Consider the following 27,908-nt stretch of genomic DNA (forward strand, 5'->3'; position numbering starts at 1 on the left):
GTCCTTTCCCATACAGCAGGTGACAAAGTCCACCAAAGCTATTTAAATCTTGTTAGATCTAGATCTAACATCAGAGGACGATATGGTCAACCAAATATATGGTGGGGAGAAGCTCGCCTCATCTTGTGATCACAACATTCTAAGAGGGATGGCAGTTACAGAAACCAATATAATGGTTTAGGATAATGACTTTCTTGACTACCCTTGAGGAGACTCAAGGTGAAGGAGGAATTGCAAAAACACCTCCTGGAGGGAGCAAATAGGACTTCAAGATATGGAAACATTTTGAAAAAATTAATGTTCATCACTGAACTTGTTCAAAAATATATGTCACGAAGTTAGAAAAGCAAGAGAACAAGATGGAAAACACATTAAATAGTTCTAATGACTAAGATATGGAGAAGATATAACTCCACAAAGAACAATATAGATTATGAGATATAAAGAGGGACTCTATATTCAGCCACTTAGGAAATGAGATCAACCAAAAGAAGCTACGAAAGAAAACTTGGCCAAAACATAAATATACAAAGTCTTTATATGCAAGCATAAGAAGTAAAACCAAAATCGAAGATTCGGTAAAACCAAAACACAAGACCAACCAAGTTATAATGGATAATAAAAAGGCAGTCAACACTGTATACTTTACATAGGTGGTCACACAAGAGAAATTACATAATATTCCAATACCCACACTAATGTTTAAAGTTATTGTTGGTACTGTTGGTATTTCAACTGAACAAATCTCTGGGGCGCCTCCACTTAGACTACTGTATCCACGCATGGAGTCCTCGTCTTCAGAAGGACATACAGTAACTACTTTGAAGAAAGTTCACCAACTAGCGACAAACATCATTCCAGATCTAAGTCAACTCATATGCCAGGAACGGTTGAGGACCATTGCAAGCCAAACATGCCACGACTGTGCTCATCAAAACTTTTAAAATGAACAATTTATAGAATATTGTTCCAGACCACTTCTTTAAATGGTCATATGTAACACATACATGGAGCAACTGCTTCAAGCTCAACAAGCCACAATGTAGGACAGGATGCTTTTTCACCCACAGGAGTTTAAACTTGTGGAACCGCCTACGCGCCGAATGCGTAAATGCCAACACATTATTACGTTCAAAATCAAGCTAGATAAAATCATAATGAAAAATCGGGGGACCTATGACAAGCCCTCGATTTCGTGTCCCCGTCGAGGATACTAGAGACATTGTGGTCCTCAGGTAAATTCAGGTTAAGTTCAGGTTCGGTTAGGTAAGAATAGGCGCGTTTAAAGAGTAACATTGACGTAGAGGAGTATTTAGTTTTCTCAGGTTTTAGACCCTACTCCTGGCAGTGGAAGATACCACCGTGAATCTTGCCGGGAAAGAGAGGAAGCTCAGTGTATCTTGTGGGGAAGATATGAAGTCCCGTGAATATTGCATGGGAGAGAGGAAGCTCGTGAATCTTGCGAGTAAGAGAAGAAGCTCCGTAAAACTTGCACGGAATAGAGGAAGCTTCATGAATCATGTTGGGAAGCTCTGGTAATCTTGCAGGGAAGAGAGGAAACTCCGCGAATCTTGCAGGGAAGAGAGGAAACTCCGCGAATCTTGCAGGGAAGAAAGGAAACTCCTTGAATCTTGCTGGGAAGAGAGGAAATTCCGTGAATCTTGCTGGGAAGAGATGAAGCTCTGTGAATCTTGCAGGAAAGAGAGAAAACTCCGTGAATCTTGCGGACAAGAGAAGATGCTCCGTAAATCTCGCGGGAAAGAGAGGAAGCTACGTGAATCATGCTGGGAAAAGAGGTAGTTCTGTGAATCTTGCAGAAAATAATATAGTGAGGAAAGCAACATGTAAAGGATCTGGCAATAATGATGTCTGACGACCTAACGTATAGGGAGCAAAACCAAGCAAATTTAGCCCCAACTGCAAAAATGTTGAGATGGATCACGAGAACCTTCAAATACAGGGATCCATCACAATGGTCATACTGTCCAAATTGCTTGTGCTGTCCCTCCTTGAATACTGGTCCGTACTCACTTCTCCCTTCAGAGCAGGAATGCTTAAATAGAGGGGATACAGAGATAGAGGGGAGATACGCCAAACATAGTCACGATAAAGCACCTAAACTATTGGGATCGTCCCTAAGCTCTCAAAATGTACTCCCTAGAAAGGAGACGAGAATTACCAAATCATATATATATATAAATATATATATATATATATATATATATATATATATATATATATATATATATATATATATATATATATATATATATATATATATATATATATATATATATATATATATATTATTAAATATGACCGAAAAAGTAAGATTAATAATTCTAACACGAATTTTCTCAATCTTTCGTACATTACGCTTCACTGTTGGAGGTAAATCGAAAATCACTTCTCCAAAATTCATTTTTATTTCTAGTCTGACGCGACACGAGCGCGTTTCGTAAAACTTATTACATTTTCAAAGACTTTAATTTACAAATACACAACTGAATAGAACTTACGCATCTCCGATTTTATATCTACATTTGAGTGAGGTGGATGGGGTGAGGTGGCATTAATAGGGTATTAATTTCATCAACACAAGACAGAACAAGAGGTGGCATTAATAGGGTATTAATTTCATCAACACAAGACAGAACACGAAACAATGGGTATTGAATAGAAGTGTTTGTAGAAAGCCTATTGGTCCATATTTCTTGATGCTTCTATATTGGAGCGGAGTCTTGAGGTGGGTAGAATATAGTTGTGCATTAATTGGCTGTTGATTGCTGGTGTTGACTTCTTGATGTGTAGTGCCTCGCAAACGTCAAGCCGCCTGCTATTGCTGTATCTATCGATGATTTCTGTGTTGTTTACTAGGATTTCTCTGGCGATGGTTTGGTTGTGGGAAGAGATTATATGTTCCTTAATGGAGCCCTGTTGCTTATGCATCGTTAAACGCCTAGAAAGAGATGTTGTTGTCTAGCCTATATACTGGGTTTTTTGGAGCTTACAGTCCCCAAGAGGGCATTTGAAGGCATAGACGACGTTAGTCTCTTTTAAAGCGTTCTGTTTTGTGTCTGGAGAGTTTCTCATGAGTAGGCTAGCCGTTTTTCTGGTTTTATAGTAAATCGTCAGTTGTATCCTCTGATTTTTGTCTGTAGGGATAACGTTTCTATTAACAATATCTTTCAGGACCCTTTCCTCCGTTTTATGAGCTGTGGAAAAGAAGTTCCTGTAAAATAGTCTAATAGGGGGTATAGGTGTTGTGTTAGTTGTCTCTTCAGAGGTTGCATGGTGTTTCACTTTCCTTCTTATGATGTCTTCGACGAAACCATTGGAGAAGCCGTTGTTGACTAGGACCTGCCTTACCCTACAGAGTTCTTCGTCGACTTGCTTCCATTCTGAGCTGTGGCTGAGAGCACGGTCGACATATGCGTTAACAACACTCCTCTTGTACCTGTCTGGGCAGTCGCTGTTGGCATTTAGGCACATTCCTATATTCGTTTCCTTAGTGTAGACTGCAGTGTGGAAACCTCCGCTCTTTTCCATGACTGTTACATCTAGAAAGGGCAGCTTCCCATCCTTCTCCATCTCGTAAGTGAAACGCAGCACGGAATTCCGCTCAAATGCCTCCTTCAGCTCCTGCAGATGTCTGACATCAGGTACCTGTGTAAAAATGTCGTCAACATACCTGCAGTATATGGCCGGTTTCAAGTTCATGTCGACTAAGACTTTTTGCTCGATGGTACCCATGTAGAAGTTTGCAAACAGGACACCTAGGGGAGAACCCATGGCGACTCCATCTACTTGCTTATACATGTGCCCATCCGGGCTCAAGAAGGGTGCCTCTTTAGTACAAGCTTAGAGTAGTTTCCTCAGAATATTTTCTGGTATGTCAAGAGGAGTACAGGCTGGATCACGATACACTCTGTCGGCTATCATCCCGATTGTCTCGTCCACAGGTACGTTGGTAAACAGCGATTCTACGTCCAACTAGGCTCTTATCCCTGTGGCCCGTGTGCCCCGCAGTAAGTCAACAAATTCCTTTGGAGACTTCAGGCTGAAGGCGCAAGGAACATAAGGAGTCAGCAGGCCGTTGAGTCGCTTTGCCAGTCTGTACGTGGGTGTGGGTATCTGGCTAATGATTGGCCGAAGTTGGTTTCCAGGCTTGTGTGTCTTGACATTTCCATACGCATATCCAGGTTTATATTCCCCAATGATCTTTGGCAGGTGGAGTCCGGATTTCTTGTCCCCTCCGACTATGGCAATTCCACGACCAAGAGATGGCTTCCTGAACCTTGCAGGAATCAACCTCACTGAGGACCAAGTCACTCTCCTAAATCTGGGTATAAACTGTCACGTTATGTCCAGACCGAGTGAGATGGCCCGGAAAGTGGAGTTGGAGATTCTGTTGGACGACATATTCGACCTCGAAGCACAAAAGAAGGTCACCACCAAAGATATCTTACAAGCAGAACTTATTGCGGAAGGAGGAAAGAATCGAGGCAACTACAGAATCACCGTACTGTCCCCCGAGCTCAAAGCGGCAGCTAAGAGCCTTCGTGAGAACAAGGAGATAGTTGTCAGGAGAGGCGACAAGTCGCCAATATACGTCATTCTTAAAAAAGACGAATATCTGGCGAAAATGAAACTCATACTCTCTGAACAAACTAAATTCCAAAGGGTAACGAAGGACACTACAGCCGAACTGAAAGCAATGGTCAACAAATTGATTGAAACTGTGAACGCCAAGAAACTTGAACGCCAAGTTTCACCTTCCTTCTTATGATGTCTTCAACGAAAGGTCATCTTGAACAGGAATTAGGTCACAGTGAAAGGAGATCTGTACCACGAGTCAAAGCCAAAGTGGTAAGTCATCTGAACCAAAAGTTTGGCGTCGCTAAATACTTCATGAAATTATTTATGCACAAGAATATATACAGCAGCGGAATGTTTCGAAAATTTTTTATTCATGGAGTAGTCGCCCTTAATAAGTCTATATTTGTAATCAAAGTAGAAGGTTTGTCAACCTTAAGGTGACTATAATTGTAAACAATATAAGGTATTTGTCAACCTTAAGGTGACTATATTTGTAAACAATATAAGGTGTTTGTCGCTCTTAAGGTGACTATATTTGTAAACAAAATAAGGTGGTTGTCGTCCATAAGATTATATTTGTAAACAAAATAAGGTGTTTGTCTCCCATAAGGTGATTATGTTTGTAAACAGTATAAGGAGTCTTTCGTCCATAAGGTTGGAAACATATATGTAAACAATGTAAATCTGAATTACTATATTAAACATGACGAATGAAGCCCTTTGCAAAATTTGTATTATTATTAAATAACCCTAAAAATTATGGTGGAAAATATGAATATTTACCAAGAGTCTGCAGGTGAGAAAGGTGAGACAGGTGACGGATGAGGACGGGCAGTTGTACGGGCAGTTGCTGTGGTGTGATTTGCTGGCCGAGGCTCTCGAGGGTGTGAGGCAGGAGGGGTATGGCTGCCTCAGGCAAGACACCATAAAACTCCTCTAAGATACACTTACTGCCGGGGGCTGTCAGCCTCTCCAAACATTGCTTTGATATATCACTGTTTCTCTCTTTGCTGAATAAACTATATGCAAGACATAAGGATATGGTTACTTGCATTTTTGCCAGCACAAACAGTGTAGACAGACACTGCTTTAGTTGGGGTGTATCTTTTATGATTAGGCAAGTTTTCTTAGGTGTCACCTTCTTAAGGACAAGCGGCAGGACAACCCACGAGTCAACACTCCGTATTGACCACTTTTGTTCTGTACGCAGCTTCTCACACACGGCTTGGATGACGTGCTCACTTCCGCTGGACTCTGCTACATGCTTCAACAGCTCGTCAGTCTCATGTGTAACCATCTCGCACAGGTCAATTATGTGAGTAATGAACCTGTCCTCTACTCCCCGGGTACACAGCACCCCGGTAGTGCTGAGTAAAATGTTCTGCCATCTGGGGCGCTCCCTAAACTCTTGTAGCACGTCGCTAATATCAAACTTTGACTCTCTCAGGTGATCTCCCAAGGAGCGTTTTTCCTTACGTACAACATCCACCAAGAGGTCAATGATTATAGAGCTTTCCCCTGACACACGGTGTGATGCTGGATCACCTCGGTCTTGCTCAGCCCTCAACAAGAGAGCGACCAGCCTCCTGCTGGCACAATACTCCTGGTACCTGGCGTGAAAATAGCCAAACACCCACACCGCATTGAGGCCCCGACGGTAGCTGGTTCTTGTGAAATAGTTGGACAAGACCTCCTCCTGCGGCAGTCCCAAAGTGTCACACTTCTCCCTAATCTCCGCTTCCGTCTCCGGCCAAAGGTCGTACTCCTGCCTCAGGATCCCTCTTAAACGAATTCCTTCTAAGAACCTCAAAAACTGGTCACATTTTCTTTTGGGGTCAGCCACATGTTTGTCTGTGAGTTTGGACACCAGTTTGTTGGTTATGAAGTCATGAATCTTCTCGTAGACTTGAGTGTTTGTGGTGAGGTTGTTAAATTCTTCTGGAGCCTCGACACACAGCAGCGCCAACAAGGTCAAGGTGAGTGGAGTGTTGAGGTACTCACCCAGGAACTCACTCATCTGCTCCAGCCGCTGGGTAAATTTCTCTTTGACACTCTGTTGGCTCTCTCCCTCCACCAGCACCTTGATGGTTCTCTCGGCGAACTCCACGCGACGTTCTGGAGTGATGCCCAAGACGAGGATGTTGCAGCGAGGTCTGGTGTGTGGGACGAGCTGTGACAGTTGTTGGTCCCACCCCGGCCGTGTGGTTATCACCAACCTCACATCCTTGCCAGGCAGGTGCAACAGCTCCTTCACCAGCCTTCCTGAATGGTCGTTGACCTCGTCGTAGCCGTCAATCAGGACTAATATATTTAAGCTCAAGATTATCTCCTTAAACAGCTTGAAGTCGGCGTCAGAATCACGAAGTGTTTGAGGCAGCAACTGGCGGAGGAGATCATCGAAGGTATTAAGATGTGTGTCCCTGCATTGTACATAGAAAACGAGGTCCACAGTGCCCAGGTGACGTATGGCAGCAGGGTCCTCTACCCACTTCTCGAGGATGAGCTTGAGTAAAGTTGTCTTGCCCATACCACCTTCCCCCGTCAGGAGGACACACTGAGGGACTCTTCCGTCCTCTCGTCTCATACTCAAGATGTCTTCATAGTTTATATCCTGACCCTTGGCAGCGTTGGAGGGTCTTGTGCTATCCTGACCCTTGGCCGCATGGGAGGGTCTTGCCCCTATGACGGGATCTTCAAGGAGTCGTAGTCGTGTAAAAGCAAGACTTGGGTTGTAGTTAATGTTGAGGAGGAGCCAGGGTGCGGGAACAATCTGGTACAGCAGTTTATACCCGTCAGTTAGCTCCTGCTTGCTCATCTGCTTAACCTCTTCTGTGATGTGGCTTCTGAACATCTTAATCTCCTGGCGGAGCTGAGGCAAGTACGCCACATCTGAGGGATCCAGCGGCTCTCTGACCTTCGCTAGCAGACCACCAATATACTCGGTGACATCTCTGGTCACGTGGTCCACATCCTGGCTGTTTGTCCTACACCGGACGCCGGCCTCAGCCAGCATCTTAGCCAATAAGTCACTGAGCTCCGTCAGTGTTGACGTAAGATCTTGCTCTGACATTCTCACATTATCATGGGCCAACGTGTTTCGGTGTTGCTTCAGGCTGTAAATGAGGTGTTCAAGTGATGGTCCCTGAGGCCCTGGAGTGGTCCACGTGGGGTCATTCATCTCAGCCAGACCACACACACGTTGCATGAGTTTATACAACATGGTGATGTCAAAAGTTGCCGCGTCAGAGGAAACTTCGAATTTATCCCTCTGTTGAGCATCGAAGACACGCCTGTACTGAGCATTGGTGTACCCCAAGTCCTGAGTGAGGTAAGTCACTACTGGGAAGGTGCCCCGGTACGACCACATAAACACACTTGCTAGCGCGTCTCGTCCTGCCTTAGTCACAGCCAGTCCATACCGCAGTCTGTTCACATCTTCCGGTTGGATAACAGGACTCGAGGCGGCCATATTGGGCCGTATGATTCTCACCTCACACAACTGTTGTCAAGTTTCACACAAGCAGTAAATGTCTCACGCTGGTTTTGTTATTATATTATGTTTAAAAACATAACATTGTTTCCCACTGTCGGAGACGGGCAGCTTGTTAGGCTTGTGTAGGCCTTCCTAAGCCAACGACAGACCTTCCTCAGGATGCATCCCTCAACAGTTGACTAATTTCCAGGTTAATATTTACTGCTAGGTGAACAGAGGTATCAGGAGGCTGAGCATCTCACACTGCCAGGGAATCAAACTCTGTGATGATCCGACTGCATTAACCACAATACAGTCACTTAATTTACCAAAAATATAAGTGATTTCCAAAAAAATCCAATTTTACTAAATGTGTTCACATGTTAATGCAATATTCGGTTCCAGCTTTATTTGTTATTTTCAATTTGTTCTTTAACTAGTTAATTTCTTCTGTCTTCATATTCTTCAGAATTCTGTCATCTGGAAGAACAATTTAACGTTATTAAAACAAGATGTTAGTGTTAAACATTGGGCCAGAAATACATTTTTGAGATCACTAAAACAAATAAAATTCCAAAGTCTGCCTCCTGCATTTTGTTTTATTTTATAACTTAAAACTTGTTAATATTTTGACCTAACTCCTGTGATCATTGTGGTGTTGGCTTCTGGTTTAGGTAGAGTAATGGTGCTCATTTTCTCGCATAGAAATATATGGTGTAGCATTTAGTAATGTTATTCTCTGCCTTTATCTTGCTCTTGTAAGGACCTATTTAGATTATGCAGTTCAGTTTGGTCAACATACAATATACTGGACATAATTTGACTTGAACCCATAAAGAGAAGAATGACAAAGTTGATCTCAGGAATTAGAAATCTCCCTTATTAAGAGAGATTAAGGAAGCTATGTTTACACATTCTTCGGAAAGTATAGTTGATATTATTGATGTTGTCAAAAGGATGAAAAGTTATATCGAAGGTAGTAATAATAAGTTGTTAACTGCATCAACACAAAATAGAACAAGAAATGATAAATCTGTATCAATAAGAAATAATGTCTGCTTCTCTGTCTATGCGAGCTACAAGACCCTACTCAGGGAGCTAGCCTCACCTAATTTCTAACAGTAATTCCTGCTGGGTATGTGCCCAACAGGGAATGGCATATATGTAGGGAGTACAACTTTAAAGAGTACCAAAGCTACTCCCTACCACGAACTTTGCTATATCATATTAATTAGGCTTTGAATTATTTATTTATTTTCTTGCAAGGGTTCCCAGCTGAGCTTCTGTGTAGATCGCCCTCTCCCCCTCCGCTCTCTTGTGGACAATATTCACAGTATAATGTTAACAACTTACATGGAGTTTACTACAAGTAAACTTCCGTCCTCTGAGAGTCTCTTATAGGAGCAATGATGGCGGGCCGCGTAGAGGCTCATCATATAAAATGGCCGCCTAGAGGCACATAAAATGGCAGCCTAGAGGCACATAAAATGGCCGCCTAGAGGTACATAAAGGGCCGCCTTGAGGTACATAAAATGGCCGCCTAGAGGTGCATAAAACGGCAGCCTAGAGGCACATAAAATGGCAACCTAGAGGTACATAAAGGGACCGCCTAGCACATAAAATGGCCGCCTAGAAGCACATAAATGGCCGCCTAGAGGCACATAAAGGGGCCGCTTAAAGGCACTTAAAATCGCTGCCTAGACGTGCATAAAGGGCCGCGTAGAGGTACATAAAGGGGCCACCTAAAAGCACATAAAAGGCCGCCTAGAGGTACATAAAGGGCCGCCTAGAAGTACATAAAGGGGCCGCCTAGAGGTGCATACAAGGGCAGTCTAGAGATGCACATAAAGGGCCGCCTAGATGCACATAAAGGGCCGCCTAGAGGCACATAAAGGGCCGCCTAGAGGTGCATAAAGGGGCTGCCTTGAGGCACATAAAAAGGCTGCCTAGAGGCCCTAAAAAGGGCCGCCTAGAAGAACATAAAGGGCCGCCTAGAGGAACATAAAGGGCCGCCTAGATGCACATAAAGGGGCCGCCTAGAAGCACATAAAGGGGCCGCCTAGAGGTACATAAAGGGCAGCCTAGAGGAACATAAAGGGCCGCCTAGATGCACATAAAGGGGCCGCCTAGAGGTGCATAAAGGGGCCGCCTAGAGGAACATAAAGGGCCGCCTAGAGGTACATAAAATGGCTGCCTAGAGGCCCAAAAGAGGGCCGCCTAGAGTGTTACAGAAAGTCTTATCGTGTTATTGCGTCGCATTAGAATAGCACTGTTATTTAATAGTAATGTTTTCAATGTTAGAGGGAGAACAAGGTTAACGAGCGTGAAGGTTGTTAACGGTCGGCACTGAGTGGCTGGTCAGGAGGCGGGAATGCTGACAGCCAATCATAATGCTCGGGCGAGGCAATGAGTGGTGGTGGGAGCATAAGGAGAGACAGTAGCCTACTCCCCTCCATGCCGTGGACATGCAGTCATCACGTGTGTGTGTGTGTGTGTGTGTGTGTGTGTATGACCAGCTGGACCCAACTGTTACAGTGTGCTCCACTCTCACCAGCGACAAGGACGCCACCACCTAGCGGCATGCTCCACGTCTTCCAAGTTACCGTCTTTGATACTTGCAGGTCCACGTTGAGATAACGCGCTCTTCCTCATAGTGCTACTAATTCCTGAAAGTTGATGATCCTTAAGTGGGAGGAAACGACGGACGAGTGACAACTTTCTCATGGTCATAGTATCTATATATATATAACTGTACCTATCATGTACAGTGTCTTAACATATATACATATATCATATATACATATATTAAATTGTATATAATGTACTCACTTATATTTTTAGTGATATAGCCGAATATATCCATGATGCAGTCTATTCCAAAATTATATCTTGTCCTTTGTCAGGCGTCAGCACCACGTGTGTCGCAGCTGACAATAGGTCATGCTGAGACTGACACCTCATTATATTATTGTAACCCCTTGGATTACAAAGACAAATAAGGAAAGCAATAACAGAACAAACCTATTTAAATGTGTTGGGTTTTCGACAGTTCGATCCCAACATATAAAATGGCCGCCTTTAGGCCCATAAAAGGGCCGCCTACATGCACAAAGGGCCGCCTAGAGGCCCTTAAATAGCCGGCTGGAGGCCCAAAAAAGAGCCGCCTTAAGGCCCATAAAATGGCCGCTTGGAGGCCAATAAAACGGCCGCTTAGACGCCCAAAAGAGAGCCACCTAGAGGCACCTAAACTGGCCGCCTAGAAGCTCATAAAAAGGCCGCCTAGAGGTGCATGAAGGGCCACGTAGAGGCACATAAAGGGTCACCTAGAGGCACATAAAGGACCGCATAGAGGTACATAATGGATCGCCTAGAGGCACGTGAAATGGTCGCCTAGAGGCACTTAAAGGGCCGCATAGAGACACATAAAATGGCCTCCTAAAGGCACATAAAATGACCACCTTTAGGCCCATAAAAGGGCCGCCGTGTAAGACATAAAATGGCCGGCTACAAGCCCATAAAAGGACCACATAAGGGCACATAAAATGGCCACCTAAAAGCCCCTAAAATGGCCGCCTAGAGGCTTATAAAAAGGCCGCCTAGAGGTGCATGAAGGGCCGCCTAGAGGAGCGTAAAGGGCGATCTACAGGCACATAAAGGGCGGCATAGAGGTACGTAATGGGTCGCCGAGAAGCACATAAAATGGCCGCCTAGAGGCACATAAAGGGCCGCCAAGAGGCGCATAAAGGGTCGCCTAGAGGTACATAAAGGGCCACCTAGAGGAACATAAATTGCCGTCTAGAGGAACTTAAAGGGCCGCCTAGAGTTATGTAAAGGGCCGCCTAGAGGTACATAAAGGGGCGACCTAGAGGTACATAAAGGGCCGCCTAGAGGTACATAAAGGGCCGCCTAGAGGCATATAAAGGACCGCCTAGAGATACAAAAAGGGCCGCGTTGAGGTACATAAAGGGCCGCCTAGAGGCACATAAAGGTCCACCTAGAGGTACATAAAGGGCCACCTAGAGGCCCATAAAGGGGCCGACAAGAGGCACATAAAGGGGGCCGCCTAGAGGCACATGAAGGGGCCGCCAAGAGGTACATATAAGGGCCGCCTGGAGGGACATATAAGGGTCGCTTAGAGGCACATAAAGATGCTGCCTAGAGGCACATAAATGGCTTCTTAGAGGTCCATAATAGGTCGCCTAGAGGCACATAAAAGGCCGCCTAGACGCACGAAAAGGGGCCGCTAGATGCAAATAAAGGGCCGCCTAGAGGCACATAAAGGTCCACCTAGAGGCACATAAAGGGGCCGACAAGAGGCACATAAAGGGCCACCTAGAGGTATATAAAGGGGCCGCCTAGAATCACATAAAGGGCCGCTTAGAGACACATAAAGGGGCCGCCTAGAGGTGCATAAAGGGTCGCCTAGAGACACATAAAGGGTGGCCTAGAGGTGCAAAAAGGAGCCGTGACTGGGCACTTAAAGGGCCGCCTAGAGGCACATGAAGGGCCGCCTAGAGGTATATGAAGGGCCGCCTATAGGCACATAAGGGGCCGCCTAGAGGTACATAAAGGGCCACCTAGAGGAACATAAAGGGCCGCCTTGAGGTACATAAAGGGCCACCTAGAGGAACATAAAGGGCAGCCTTGAGGTACATAAAGGGGGCCTTTTACACCATATTTAGAGCCCTAAAGAGGTGGTAATTCTGGGGTTTTAACCCCCAGATATTCCCCCCTCTCCAGGCAACTAGAGACAGTGACGGATCACTCACCTCTTCTATCAAGCCCTGTTATATGGGAGAACACGGTGTCCATGCATAATGTACTGACTTGCCTTAAACCACAAGTTTTGAAGTATAGAACTTTAGATACACCCACCAGGAGACTAGATCCCTGGTCTAGAAGCACATAATGGGCCGCCTAGAGGCACATAAAGGGCCACCTAGAGGAACATAAAGAGGGGGCCTAGAGGTAAATAAAGGGCCGCCTAGAGGCACATAATGGGCCGCCTAGAGGTGCATAAAGTGACCGCCTAGAGGCACATAAAGTCGCCGCCTAGAGGTGCATAAAGTGACCGCCTAGAGGCACATAAATTCGCCGCCTAGAGGCACATAAAGGGGGCCGCCTGGAGGCACATAAAGGGGCCGCCTAGAGGCACATAAAGGGGCCGCCTAGAGGCACATAAAGGGGGCCGCCTAGAGGCACGTAAAAGGAGCCGCCTAGAGGTACATAAAGGGGCCACCTAGAGGCACATAGAAGGGGCCGCCTTGAAGCACATAAAGGGCCACCTAGAGGCACATAAATGGGGCCGCCTAGAGGTACATAAAGGGGCCGCCTAGAAGCACATAAAGGGGCCGCCTAGAGGCACAGAAAGGGCCGCCTAGAGGTACATAAAGGGGCCGCCTAGAGGCACATAAAGGGGGCCGCCTAGAGGCACATAAAGGGTGTCAGTCAGTCAGGTGCTGTCACAGTGAGAGGTTGTGTTAGCTGGAGCTCTGGAGTAACATTATTATTGCAATAATGGAAGGATTAGTTAATGATTTGGTGAGTTTGGTTGGAGCTCTGAGAGCAGAGATGGATTCCCTGCGGGAGGAGGTACGACGGCTGAGACTTCGAGAGGAAATGAAGGAGGAGACCAGTGTTGACGAGACCTCATCGTGGAGAGTAGTGAAAGACAGGGGTCTTAAGAAGACCTTGACAAGGCCGCCTACAGACGCCCTAAGGACGGCAAATTCATTTGCCGTGTTGGAGGACGAGTGCTGTAGTGCGCCTGCAGCGAGGAAATCAGCGACGAACGGCGGAGCGCAGGCCCCTCAGGCTGCTCAGAAAGTTAGGGCGGTACCGAAACGAAATTTGGTTGTGGGAGATTCCCAGGTGAGGTATTTAGACAGAACGTTTTGTGCCAGAGATAGGGGGAACAGATTAAGGGTTTGCTATCCGGAAGTTGGAATTGGTGATATTGTTGGAAACATGAATGATATTATGACGGGAAATGGGAACAAACCCATTATTTGTATTAGTGCAGGGGGTAATGATGTTGGGCGAGTTAGGAGTGAGGAACTAATACAGAGATTTAGGACAGCCATTGAATTAGTTAGGAGCAAGGGAGGAATCCCGATCATATGTGTCATTCTTCCAAGAAAGGGAGTGGGAAATGAATGGATGTCGAGGGCACTTGGTGTCAATTGCCGGCAGGAAAGATATTGCAAATCAAATGCAATATCTTTCATAGACAACTGGGAACGCTTCTATGGAAGAAATGAAATGTATGCTCGTGATGGGGTGCATCTATCGAGGGCTGGGGTTGTTGCTGATGCGAACTCGTTGGAACCAGTAGTTAGAGGTGTTTGTTTGGGTTTAAACTGTTAGTAGATAGTGGTGTGGGAATGGATTTGGAGGAAGGAGGTAATAAAAGTATGTGTTCGTGGGAGAAAAGAATTGGCAAAATGATCAGGGAAAGAAAAGTTCCTCAAAATAACAATTCACTTAGGATATATTACACTAACAGTAGAAGTCTAAGAAATAAAATTAATGAATTAAATGCTCTTGTCTGCACAGAAAAAATAGATATTATTGCACTTACCAAAACGTGGATGAACGTAGAAAATAGAGAACTATTAGCTGAATATCAGATAAATGGATTTAAACTATTTCACACAGATAGATATATTAGACGAGGAGGGGGAGTAGCCATATATGTTAGGGACAATTTGAAATGTAGTCTCAAAGAGGGAATCAAAACTGAGCCACACACAGAAACTATTTGGATAGAATTAAACGAAAAAGCAAATAATATTATAATAGGAGTTATATATAGGCAACCAAATTTAGACAGAATGGAAGCAAAGAATCTATGGAATGAAATATCTAGAGCATCTAGATCTAAAGGTATTTATGTCATGGGTGACTTTAATTTTAGTGGAATAAACTGGGTGAACAAAACAGGGAATAGTGAAGCAGAAGATTTTCTAGAATTAATTGACGATTGCTTTCTTACGCAACACATTAAGGAACCAATGCGGGAAAATAATATTTTAGATTTAGTGTTAACTAACAGGGAAACACAAATTAATGACATCGAAATAGGGAGTGAGCTAGGGAACAGTGATCACAAAGTAATCAGATTTAGCATAGAATGGAATAGACCTGTAGGAGAAAATTCTGTTAAAGTGCCAGATTTTCGAAAAGCTGATTTTAATAGCCTAAGAAATTTTTTGGGTCAAATAGATTGGAAACTCTTGGGTATGGGGTGTGGGCCGGTCTTAGAGCGAGACATGAACCCAGCGATAGGTGACGTAAAAGGGGATTTCGATGTGGATTTAATATATAACTTATTTAAGAATTTTCTAAACAAAGCACAGGAACGTAGTATACCATACAAATTGAATAGATCGAATACTAATGACCCAAAGTGGATAACAAATAATTTAAAGAACCTTATAGGTAAAAAGAGAGCTTGGTACAAAAGGATTAAGAATGGGGAAGTCAGGTTAGAACAGGAATTCATACAACTGGTTAGAAATGTTAAAAAAAAGATTAGGAAAGCAAAAAGAAACTATGAAGTTCGCATAGCAGAGCAAGCAAAGTCAAATCCTAAAGGGTTTTTTCAGTTATATCGAACTAAGACTAGGGAAAGGATAGGTCCATTAAAATCTGAGACAGGTCAAATAACAGATAGTGATGAAGAGATGAGTAGTATTTTTAACAAATATTTTATATCTGTATTTACTAAAGAAGAACTTAACAATATGCCTTCAGCCGAACTATAACAATATGCCTTCAGCTATGTGGGTGGGGAAGAGGACAGGTTGACTAGTTTAGCAGTTACCAGGGAGGATGTAATTAAACAATTAGAAAAACTAAAACCAAACAAATCCCCAGGGCCGGATGAAGTGTTTGCCAGGGTGCTTAAAGAATGCAAAGAGGAGCTTTCCGAGCCACTGTCTACCATATTTAATAAATCAATAGAGTCAGGCAGAGTGCCAGAGTCATGGAAGGTAGCTAATGTGGTACCAATTTTTAAGAATGGAGATAGATCACTTGCGTCAAACTATCGGCCAATTAGCCTAACGTCTATTGAGGGAAAGTTACTTGAATCAATAATTGCAAATACAATTTGTCTCCATCTTGAAAAACATAAATTAATAAATGAGTCGCAACATGGTTTTACAAATGGCCGTTCATGTTTAACAAATTTGCTAACTTTTTATTCCAGCATAGTTGAGGCACTTGATAGTGGTAAGGATTGTGATGTTGTGTACCTTGACTTTAGCAAAGCTTTTGATACAGTGCCACATGAAAGACTAATTAAAAAAATAGAAGCTCATGGTATTGGGGGTGCTATATTAACTTGGATTAGGGCATGGCTATTCCAAAGGAAACAGAGAGTTAGTATAAATGGGGTTAAGTCAGAGTGGGATAATGTTGTTAGTGGAGTACCTCAAAGCTCTGTCCTGGGACCTCTGTTGTTTATAATATATAAACAACAATTTAGATTCAGGTTTGAGCAGCAACATTTGCAAATTTGCCGATGATACGAAAATTAGTAGGGAAATTAATTCGGAGGAGGACTCACTATCACTTCAAGTTGATCTAGATAGGGTTTTGAAATGGTCAAAGGATTGGCAAATGCAGTTTAATGCTGATAAATGTAAAGTTCTGAGGCTAGGTAATGATGATAGAGTTACAAGATACGAGCTAGATGGTGTTGAGATTGCGAAAGGGATCTGGGAGTTATGATTATTAAGAATTTAAAACAAAAGGATCAATGCATGAATGTTCGTAATAAGGCGAATAGGACACTGGGATTTATCAATCGAAGCGTTAGTAACAAGACACCTGGTGTGGTTCTTAAGCTATATCTTGCTCTGGTTAGGCCCCATTTAGATTATGCAGTTCAGTTTTGGTCGCCGTATTATAGAATGGATATAAATTCACTTGAACGTGTCCAACGTAGGATGACTAAGTTAATTCCCCAAATTAGAAATCTTTCATATGAAGAAAGATTAACAAAGCTTAAGTTGCATTCACTGGAAAGGCGAAGAGTTAGAGGTGACATGATAGAGGTTTACAAGTGGATGAATGGACATAACAGGGGGGATATTAATAGGGTATTAAAAATATCAACACAAGACAGAACACGAAACAATGGGTATAAATTGGATAAGTTTAGATTTAGGAAAGACTTGGGTAAATACTGGTTCAGTAACAGGGTTGTTGATTTGTGGAACCAATTGCCACGTAACGTGGTGGAGGTGGTGTCCCTCGATTGTTTCAAGCGCGGGTTGGACAAATATATGAGTGGGATTGGGTGGTTATAAATAGGAGCTGCCTCGTATGGGCCAACAGGCCTTCTGCAGTTGCCTTTGTTCTTATGTTCTTAAAGGGCCACCTGGAGGCACATAAAGGGCCGCCAAGAGTCACATAAAGGGCAACCTAAAGGAACATAAAGGGTCGCATAGAGGCACATAAAGGGCCGCGTAGAGGTACATAAAAGGTCGCCTAGAGGTAGATAAAAAGCCGCATAGAGGTACATAAAGGAGTCGCTTAGAGGTACATTAAAGGCCGCCTAGAGGTATATAAAGGGACCGCCTAGAGGTGCATAAAGGGCCGCCTAGAGGTATATAAAGAGCCGCCTAGAGACACATAAAAGGCCGCCTAGAGGTACATAAAGCGGCCGCCTAGAGGTGCAAAAAAGGCCGCCTAGAGGCACATACAGGGCCGCCTAGATGTATATAAAGGGGCCGCCTAGAGGTACATAAAGGGCCGCCTGGAGATACATAAAGGGCCGCCTAGAGTTACATAAAGGGCCGCCTGGAGATACATAAAGGGCCGCCTAGAGGTACATAGAGGGCCGCCTAGAGGTACACAAAGGGCCGCCTAGAGGTACATAAAGGGCCGCCTAGAGTTACATAAAAGGCCGCTTAGAGGTACATAAAGGGCCGCCTAGAGGCACATAAAGGGCCGCTTAGAGGTCCATAAAGGGGCCGCCTAGAGGTAAATAAATGGCCGCTTAGAGGTACAGAGGAGCCGGTCGGCCGAGCGGACAGCACGCTGGACTTGTGATCCTGTGGTCCTGGGTTCGATCCCGGGCGCCGGCGAGAAACAATGGGCAGAGTTTCTTTCACTCTGATGCCCCTGTTACCTAGCAGTAAAATAGGTACCTGGGAGTTAGTCAGCTGTCACGGGCTGCTTCCTGGGGATGGAGGCCTGGTCGAGGACCGGGCCGCGGGGACACTAAAGCCCCGAAATCATCTCAAGATAACCTCAAGATAGAGATACATAAAGGGCCGCCTAGAGATACGTAAGAGGCCGTTTAGAGGTACATAAAGGGCCGCCTAGAGGTACTTAAAGGGGCCGCCTAGAGGTAAATAGAGCGCAGCGTAAAGGTACATAGAGGGCCGCCTAGAGGTACATAAAAGGCCGCTTAGAGGTACATAATGAGACCGCCTTGAGGTACCTAATGGGCCGCCTAGAGGTATATAAAAAGGCCGCCCAGAGGTACATAAATGGGCCGCCTAGAGGTACATAAAGAGCCGCCTAGAGGTATATAAAGAGGCGCCTAGTGGTACATAATGGGGCCGCCTAGAGGCACATAAAAGGCAGCTAGAGGTACATAAAGGGCCGCGTAGAGGTGCATAAAGGGCCTACCTTACCTTGAGGTGCTTCCGGGGCTTAGCGTCCCCGCGGCCCGGTCGTAGACCAGGCCTCATGGTTGCCGGACTGATCAACCAGGCTGTTGGACGCGGCTGCTCGCAGCCTGACGTATGAGTCACAGCCTGGTTGATCAGGTATCCTTTGGAGGTGCTTATCCAGGTCTCTCTTGAACACTGTGAGGGGTCGGCCAGTTATGCCCCTTATGTGTAGTGGAAGCGTGTTGAACAGTCTCGGGCCTCTGATGTTGATAGAGTTCTCTCTCAGAGTACCTGTTGCACCTCTGCTTTTCAACGGGGGTATTCTGCACATCTTGCCATGTCTTCTGGTCTCATGTGATGTTATTTCTGTGTGCAGGTTTGGGACCAGCCCCTCTAATATTTTCTACGTGTAAATTATTATGTATCTCTCCCGCCTGCGCTCAAGGGAGTACAGTTTTAGGCTCTTTAGTCGGTCCCAATAGTTTAGATGTTTTACTGAGTGAATTCTAGCAGTAAAGGATCTCTGCACGCTCTCCAGGTCAGCAATTTCTCCTGCTTTGAAAGGGGCTGTCATTGTGCAGCAGTACTCCACTCTAAAGAGCACAAGCGTTTTGAAAAGTATCATCATCGGTATAGCATCTCTAGTGTGAAAAGTTCTTGTTATCCAACCTGTCATTTTTCTTGCAGTTGTGACGGCTACTTTATTGTGTTCTTTAAAGGTAAAGTCTTCCGACATGAGTACACCCAGATCCTTTACATTGCCTTTTCGTTCTATGTTATGATTTGCCTGAGTTTTGTACGTGGTTTCCGTTTTTATATTTTCATTTTTTCCATAGCGAATGAGCTGGAACTTATCTTCGTTAAACACCATATTATTTTCCGTAGCCCATAGAAAGACCTGATCTACATCTGACTGGAGGTACATAAAGGGCCGCCTAGAGGTACATAAAGAGACTGCCTAGAGATACATAATGGGCCGCCTAGAGGTATATAAAAAGGCCGCCTAGAGGTACATATATGGCCGCCTAGAGGTACATATTGGGCCACCTAGAGGTACATAAAGAGCCGCCTAGAGGAATATAAAGAGGCGCCTGGTGGTACATAATGGGGCCACCTACAGGTACATAAAGGACCGCCTAGAAGTACATAGAGGACAACCTAGAGGTACATAAAGGACCGCCTAGACGTACATAAAGAGGCGCCTAGAGGTACATAAAGGGTCTTCTGGAGTTACAAAAAGGGCCACCAAGAGGTGCATAAGGGGGCCGCCTAGAGGTACATAAAGGGCCGTCTAGAGGTACATAAAGGGACCGCCTATAGGCACATACAGGGCCGCCTAGAGGCACATAAAAGGCCGAATTTAGGTACATAAAAGGCAGCCTAGAGATACATAAAGGGCCAAATTTAGGTACATAAAGGGCGGCCTAGAGGTACATAAAGGGGGAGTATGGAGAAACATAAAGGGGACGCCTAGAGGCACTTAAAGGGGCCGCCTGAAGGCACTTAAAGGGGCCGCCTGAAGGCACTTAAAGGGCCACCTTGAGTCACAGAAATGGGCTGTCTAAAGGCACATAAGGGGCCACCTAGTGGCACATAAAGGGCCGCCTAGAGGTACATAAAGGGCCGCCTAGAGGTACGTAAGAGGCCGCTTAGAGGTACATAAAGGGCCGCCTAGAGGCACATAAAGGGCCGACCAGAGGTACTTAAAGGGGTTCCTAGAGGTACATAAAGGGGCCGCCTAGAGGCACATAAATGGCCGCCTAGAGGCACATAAATGGGCCGCCTAGAGGTACATAAATGGGCCCCCTAGAGGCACATAAATGGCCGACCAGAGGTACTTAAAGGGGCTCCTAGAGGTACATAAAGGGGCCGCCTAGAGGCACATAAAGAGCCGCCTAGAGGCACATAAATGGGCCGCCTATAGGCACATAAATGGGCCGCCTAGAGGTACATAAATGGGCCGCCTAGAGGCACATAAATGGGCCGCCTAGAGGTACATAAATGGGCCGCCTAGAGGTACATAATGGGCCGCCTAGAGGTACGTAAGAGGCCGCTTAGAGGTACATAAAGGACCGCCTAGAGGTACATAAAGGGGCCACTTAGAGGTACATAAAGGGCCGCCTAGAGGTACATAAAGGGCCGCCTAGAGGCACATAAATGGCCGCCTAGAGGTACATAATGTGTCACCTAGAGGTGCATAAAGGGGCCGCCTAGAGGTACATAAAGGGCCGCCTAGAGGCACACAAAGGGCCGCCTAGAGGCACACAAAGGGCCGCCTAGAGGCACATAAAGGGCCGCCTAGAGGCACATAAAGAGCCTCCTAGAGGCACATAAAGGGGCCACCTAGAGGCGTATATGGGGCTTTACCAAACAGTAAATAGGTACTGTTATTGATTGCTATTATTCTCTGAACAAGATGAAGTGAACTTATGTTCGTTCTGTAATACAGAGACCAACAATGAACAGTATAATCCAACTGGGGCTCAACAAGGGCAGGAGCAAGGTGAACAATTCTATTAGATATATTGGTGCTACAACATCTAGAAATATATCCCAGAATACTCTTACCTTTATTCAATATATTTATGTACTAAACTGAAACTTCCAGTCTTTCAAGTAACTTGAATAACCTGTCTTCCTTCTGAACTAGCAACAGTCTTCCTTCTGAACTAGCAACAGTCTTCCTTCTGAACTAGCAACAGTCTTACTTCTGAACTAGCAACAGTCTTCCTTCTGAACTAGCAACAGTCTTCCTCCTGAACTAGCACCAGTCTTCCTTCTGAACTAGCAACAGTCTTCCTCCTGAACTAGCACCAGTCTTCCTTCTGAACTAGCAACAGTCTTCCTTCTGAACTAGCACCAGTCTTCCTTCTGAACTAGCAACAGTCTTCCTTCTGAACTAGCACCAGTCTTCCTTCTGAACTAGCACCAGTCTTCCTTCTGAACTAGCACCAGTCTTCCTTCTGAACTAGCACCAGTCTTCCTTCTGAACTAGCAACAGTCTTCCTTCTGAACTAGCAACAGTCTTCCTTCTGAACTAGCAACAGTCTTCCTCCTGAACTAGCAACAGTCTTCCTCCTGAACTAGCAACAGTCTTCCTTCTGAACTAGCAACAGTCTTCCTTCTAAACTAGCAACAGTGTTCCTTCTGAACTAGCAACAGTCTTCCTTCTGAACTAGCAACAGTGTTCCTTCTGAACTAGCAACAGTCTTCCTTCTGAACTAGCAACAGTCTTCCTTCTGAACTAGCAACAGTCTTCCTTCTGAACTAGCAACAGTCTTACTTCTGAACTAGCAACAGTCTTCCTTCTGAACTAGCAACAGTCTTCCTCCTGAACTAGCACCAGTCTTCCTTCTGAACTAGCAACAGTCTTCCTCCTGAACTAGCACCAGTCTTCCTTCTGAACTAGCAACAGTCTTCCTTCTGAACTAGCACCAGTCTTCCTTCTGAACTAGCAACAGTCTTCCTTCTGAACTAGCACCAGTCTTCCTTCTGAACTAGCACCAGTCTTCCTTCTGAACTAGCACCAGTCTTCCTTCTGAACTAGCACCAGTCTTCCTTCTGAACTAGCAACAGTCTTCCTTCTGAACTAGCAACAGTCTTCCTTCTGAACTAGCAACAGTCTTCCTCCTGAACTAGCAACAGTCTTCCTCCTGAACTAGCAACAGTCTTCCTTCTGAACTAGCAACAGTCTTCCTTCTAAACTAGCAACAGTGTTCCTTCTGAACTAGCAACAGTCTTCCTTCTGAACTAGCAACAGTGTTCCTTCTGAACTAGCAACAGTCTTCCTTCTGAACTAGCAACAGTCTTCCTTCTGAACTAGCAACAGTCTTCCTTCTGAACTAGCAACAGTCTTCCTTTCTGAACTAGCAACAGTCTTCCTCCTGAACTAGCAACAGTCTTCCTTCTGAACTAGCAACAGTCTTCCTCCTGAACTAGCAACAGTCTTCCTTCTGAACTAGCAACAGTCTTCCTTCTGAACTAGCAACAGTCTTCCTTCCGAACTAGCAACAGTCTTCCTTCTGAACTAGCAACAGTCTTCCTTCTGAACTAGCAACAGTCTTCCTTCTGAACTAGCAACAGTCTTCCTTCTGAACTAGCAACAGTCTTCCTTCTGAACTAGCAACAGTGTTCCTTCTGAACTAGCAACAGTCTTCCTTGTGAACTAGCAACAGTCTTCCTTCTGAACTAGCAACAGTCTTCCTCCTGAACCAGCAACAGTCTTCCTTCTGAACTAGCAACAGTCTTCCTCCTGAACTAGCAACAGTCTTCCTTGTGAACTAGCAACAGTCTTCCTTCTGAACTAGCAACAGTCTTCCTTCTGAACTAGCAATAGTGTTCCTTGTGAACCAGCAACAGTGTTCCTTGTGAACCATCAACAGTGTTCCTTGTGAACCAGCAACAGTGTTCCTTGTGAACCAGCAACAGTGTTCCTTGTGAACCATCAACAGTGTTCCTTGTGAACCATCAACAGTGTTCCTTGTGAACCAGCAACAGTGTTCCTTGTGAACCAGCAACAGTGTTCCTTGTGAACCAGCAACAGTGTTCCTTGTGAACCAGCAACAGTGTTCCTTGTGAACCAGCAATATTGTTCCTTGTGAACCAGCAAGAGTGTTCCTTGTGAACCAGCAACAGTGTTCCTTGTGAACCAGCAACAGTGTTCCTTCTGAACCAGTAACAGTGTTCCTTGTGAACCAGCAACAGTGTTCCTTCTGAACCAGTAACAGTGTTCCTTGTGAACCAGCAACAGTGTTCCTTGTGAACCAGCAACAGTGTTCCTTGTGAACCAGCAACAGTTTTCCTTGTGAACCATCAACAGTGTTCCTTGTGAACCAGCAACAGTGTTCCTTGTGAACCAGCAACAGTGTTCCTTGTGAACCAGCAACAGTGTTCCTTGTTAACCAGCAAGAGTGTTCTTTGTGAACCAGCAAAAGTGTTCCTTGTGAACCAGCAAGAGTGTTCCTTGTGAACCAGCAAGAGTGTTCCTTGTGAACCAGCAACAGTGTTCCTTGTGAACCAGCAACAGTGTTCCTTGTGAACCAACAACAGTGTTCCTTGTGAACTAGCAACAGTGTTCGTTGTGAACCAGCAACAGTGTTCCTTGCGAACGAGCAACAGTGTTCCTTGTGAACCAGCAACAGTGTTCCTTGTGAACCAGCGACAGTGTTCCTTGTGAACCAGCAACAGTGTTCCTTGTGAACCAGCGACAGTGTTCCTTGTGAACCAGCGACAGTGTTCCTTGTGAACCAGCAACAGTGTTCCTTGTGAACCAGCAACAGTGTTCCTTGCGAACGAGCAACAGTGTTCCTTGTGAACCAGCGACAGTGTTCCTTGTGAACCAGCAACAGTGTTCCTTGTGAACCAGCAAGAGTGTTCCTTGTGAACCAGCAACAGTGTTCCTTGTGAACCAGCGACAGTGTTCCTTGTGAACCAGCAACAGTGTTTCTTGTGAACCAGCGACAGTGTTCCTCGTGAACCAGCAACAGTGTTCCTTGTTAACCAGCAACAGTGTTCCTTGTGAACCAGCAACAGTGTTCCTTGTGAACCAGCAACAGTGTTCCTTGTGAACCAGCAACAGTGTTCCTTGTGAACCAGCAACAGTGTCCCTTGTGAACCAGCAACAGTGTCCCTTGTGAACCAGCAACAGTGTTCCTTGTGAACCAGCAACACAGTTCAGGAGAGAACAGCCCGCCACAGTCACACAGTCAGCCCCACAACATTAGGGTTCCGGCCTCCGGACAAATACTTGGTAAACAACAATTTGAAAGCAGTTATTACGGACTGATCACAGGAATATTAACATATATTTTCTTCCCATCATCCCGAGCCCGCAGCTGCGAGAACATGTGACTTTTACAGTTGTCAAAAGACAGAGGCACGTAGGGAGAAATGTGAAGAGGGAGAGGGAGAGGGAGAGAGAGAGAGAGAGAGAGAGAGGGAGAGAGAGAGGGAGAGAGAGAGAGAGAGAGAGAGAGAGAGAGAGAGAGAGAGAGAGAGAGAGAGAGAGAGAGAGAGAGAGAGAGAGAGAGAGAGAGAGACCCGGGCTGTACTTGGTATTCCTAGTAGTAAGTTATAAAACAATTTCGACTAAATTGCTGCCAATAAATTAAACAATGACGATAGGTATAATTATGTGAGTCACTTAACACTATTTTCCTCCATAACCTCACTACAACACTGTCCACACACCTGCCAGTCCACCATACAGCAGGGAACGGTTAACGTAACACAACAACCTGGTTGTTCACTACACAGTGGCCAGCTTCAGGTTCCTCAACACAACAACCTGGTAGTTCACTACACAGTGGCCAGCTTCAGGTTCCTCAACACAACACAACAACCTGGTAGTTCACTACACAGTGGCCAGCTTCAGGTTCCTCAACACAACAACCTGGTAGTTCACTACACAGTGACCAGCTTCAGGTTCCTCAACACAACAACCTGGTAGTTCACTACACAGTGGCCAGCTTCAGGTTCCACAACACAACAACCTGGTAGTTCACTACACAGTGGCCAGCTTCAGGTTCCTCAACACAACAACCTGGTAGTTCACTACACAGTGGCCAGCTTCAGGTTCCTCAACACAACACAACAACCTGGTAGTTCACTACACAGTGGCCAGCTTCAGGTTCCTCAACACAACAACCTGGTAGTTCACTACACAGTGACCAGCTTCAGGTTCCTCAACACAACAACCTGGTAGTTCACTACAAAGTGGCCAGCTTCAGGTTCCTCAACACAACACAACAACCTGGTAGTTCACTACACAGTGGCCAGCTTCAGGTTCCTCAACACAACCTGGTAGTTCACTACACAGTGGCCAGCTTCAGGTTGCACAACACAACAACCTGGTAGTTTACAACACAGTGACCAGCTTCAGGTTCCTCAACACAACAACCTGGTAGTTCACTACACAGTGGCCAGCTTCAGGTTGCACAACACAACAACCTGGTAGTTTACAACACAGTGACCAGCTTCAGGTTCCTCAACACAACAACCTGGTAGTTCACTACACAGTGACCAGGTTCAGGTTCCTCAACACAACAACTTGGTAGTTCACTACACAGTGGCCAGCTTCAGGTTCCTCAACACAACAACCTGGTAGTTCACTACACAGTGACCAGCTTCAGGTTCCTCAACACAACAACCTGGTAGTTCACTACACAGTGGCCAGCTTCAGGTTCCACAACACAACAACCTGGTAGTTTACAACACAGTGGCCAGCTTCAGGTTCCTCAACACAACAACCTGGTAGTTCACTACACAGTGGCCAGCTTCAGGTTCCTCAACACAACACAACAACCTGGTAGTTCACTACACAGTGGCCAGCTTCAGGCTCCTCAACACAACAACCTGGTAGTTCACTACACAGTGGCCAGCTTCAGGTTCCTCAACACAACAACCTGGTAGTTCACTACACAGTGGCCAGCTTCAGGTTCCTCAACACAACAACCTGGTAGTTCACTACACAGTGGCCAGCTTCAGGTTCCTCAACACAACAACCTGGTAGTTCACTACACAGTGACCAGCTTCAGGTTCCTCAACACAACAACTTGGTAGTTCACTACACAGTGGCCAGCTTCAGGTTCCTCAACACAACAACCTGGTAGTTCACTACACAGTGACCAGCTTCAGGTTCCTCAACACAACACAACAACCTGGTAGTTCACTACACAGTGACCAGCTTCAGGTTCCTCAACACACTGTGGAGCCATAAAAGACAACTGAGAGGAGTGGAAGCTCACCACACACACAGATATGGACACATCCGCCAGAGACTGATAACAGTGTTAACGCCGCACCTCCAGTACCACTTTTATCCCAGCTAACACCACCTCCAGTACCACTCTTATCCCAGCTATCACCACCTCCAGTACCACTCTCACCCCAGCTAACACCACCTCCAGTACCACTCTCACCCCAGCCAACACCACCTCCAGTACCACTCTCACCCCAGCTAACACCACCTCCAGTACCACTCTCACCCCAGCTAACACCACCTCCAGTACCACTCTCATCCCAGCTAACACCACCTCCAGTACCACTCTCATCCCAACCATCACCACCTCCAGTACCACTCTCACCCCAGCTAACACCACCTCTAGTACCACTCTCATCCCAGCTAACACCACCTCCAGTATCACTCTCATCCCAGCTAACACCACCTACAGTACCACTCTCACCCCAGCTAACACCACCTACAGTTCCACTCTCATCCCAGCTAACACCACCTCCAGTATCACTCTCACCCCAGCTAACACCACCTCTAGTACCACTCTCATCCCAGCTAACACCACCTCCAGTACCACTCTCACCCCAGCTAACACCACCTCCAGTACCACTCTCATCCCAACCATCACTACCTCCAGTACCACTCTCACCCCAGCTAACACCACCTCCAGTACCACTCTCATCCCAACCATCACTACCTCCAGTACCACTCTCATCCCAGCTAACACTACCTCCAGTACCACTCTCACCCCAACCATCACTACCTCCAGTACCACTCTCACCCCAGCTAACACCACCTCCAGTACCACTCTCATCCCAACCATCACCACCTCCAGTACCACTCTCATCCCAGCTAACACCACCTCCAGTACCACTCTCATCCAGCTAACACCATCTCCAGTACCACTCTCACCCCAGCTAACACCACCTCTAGTACCACTCTCACCCCAACCATCACCACCTCCAGTACCACTCTCACCCCAACCATCACCACCTCCAGTACCACTCTCACCCCAGCTAACACCACCTCCAGTACCACTCTCATCCAGCTAACACCATCTCCAGTACCACTCTCACCCCAGCTAACACCACCTCTAGTACCACTCTCACCCCAACCATCACCACCTCCAGTACCACTCTCACCCCAACCATCACTACCTCCAGTACCACTCTCACCCCAGCTAACACCACCTCCAGTACCACTCTCATCCCAACCATCACTACCTCCAGTACCACTCTCATCCCAGCTAACACCACCTCCAGTACCACTCTCACCCCAACCATCACCACCTCCAGTACCACTCTCACTAAACCATCACTACCTCCAGTACCACTCTCACCCCAGCTAACACCACCTCCAGTACCACTCTCACCCCAACCATCACCACCTCCAGTACCATTCTCACCCCAACCATCACTACCTCCAGTACCACTCTCACCCCAGCTAACACCACCTCCAGTACCACTCTCACCCC

General features: G+C 45.8%; 1 protein-coding gene across 1 annotated transcript in view; it reads right to left on the reverse strand.

The window, feature by feature from the left end:
- The window catches only part of LOC138350621 (uncharacterized), a 40,661-nt gene extending 14,252 nt beyond the window's left edge, over positions 1-26,409 (reverse strand). Inside the window, exons 1-2 of the mRNA XM_069301658.1 lie at positions 26,361-26,409; positions 5,383-8,551 (exon numbers count right to left, since the gene is read on the reverse strand). Coding sequence (XP_069157759.1) covers positions 5,383-8,068 — 2,686 coding nt within the window. The 5' untranslated portion in view covers positions 8,069-8,551; positions 26,361-26,409. The remainder of the gene's footprint in view (positions 1-5,382; positions 8,552-26,360) is intronic.
- Positions 26,410-27,908: the final 1,499 nt, after the last annotated feature.

This window comes from Procambarus clarkii, chromosome 46 (assembly GCF_040958095.1).
Source record: "Procambarus clarkii isolate CNS0578487 chromosome 46, FALCON_Pclarkii_2.0, whole genome shotgun sequence".
NCBI lineage: Eukaryota > Metazoa > Arthropoda > Malacostraca > Decapoda > Cambaridae > Procambarus > Procambarus clarkii.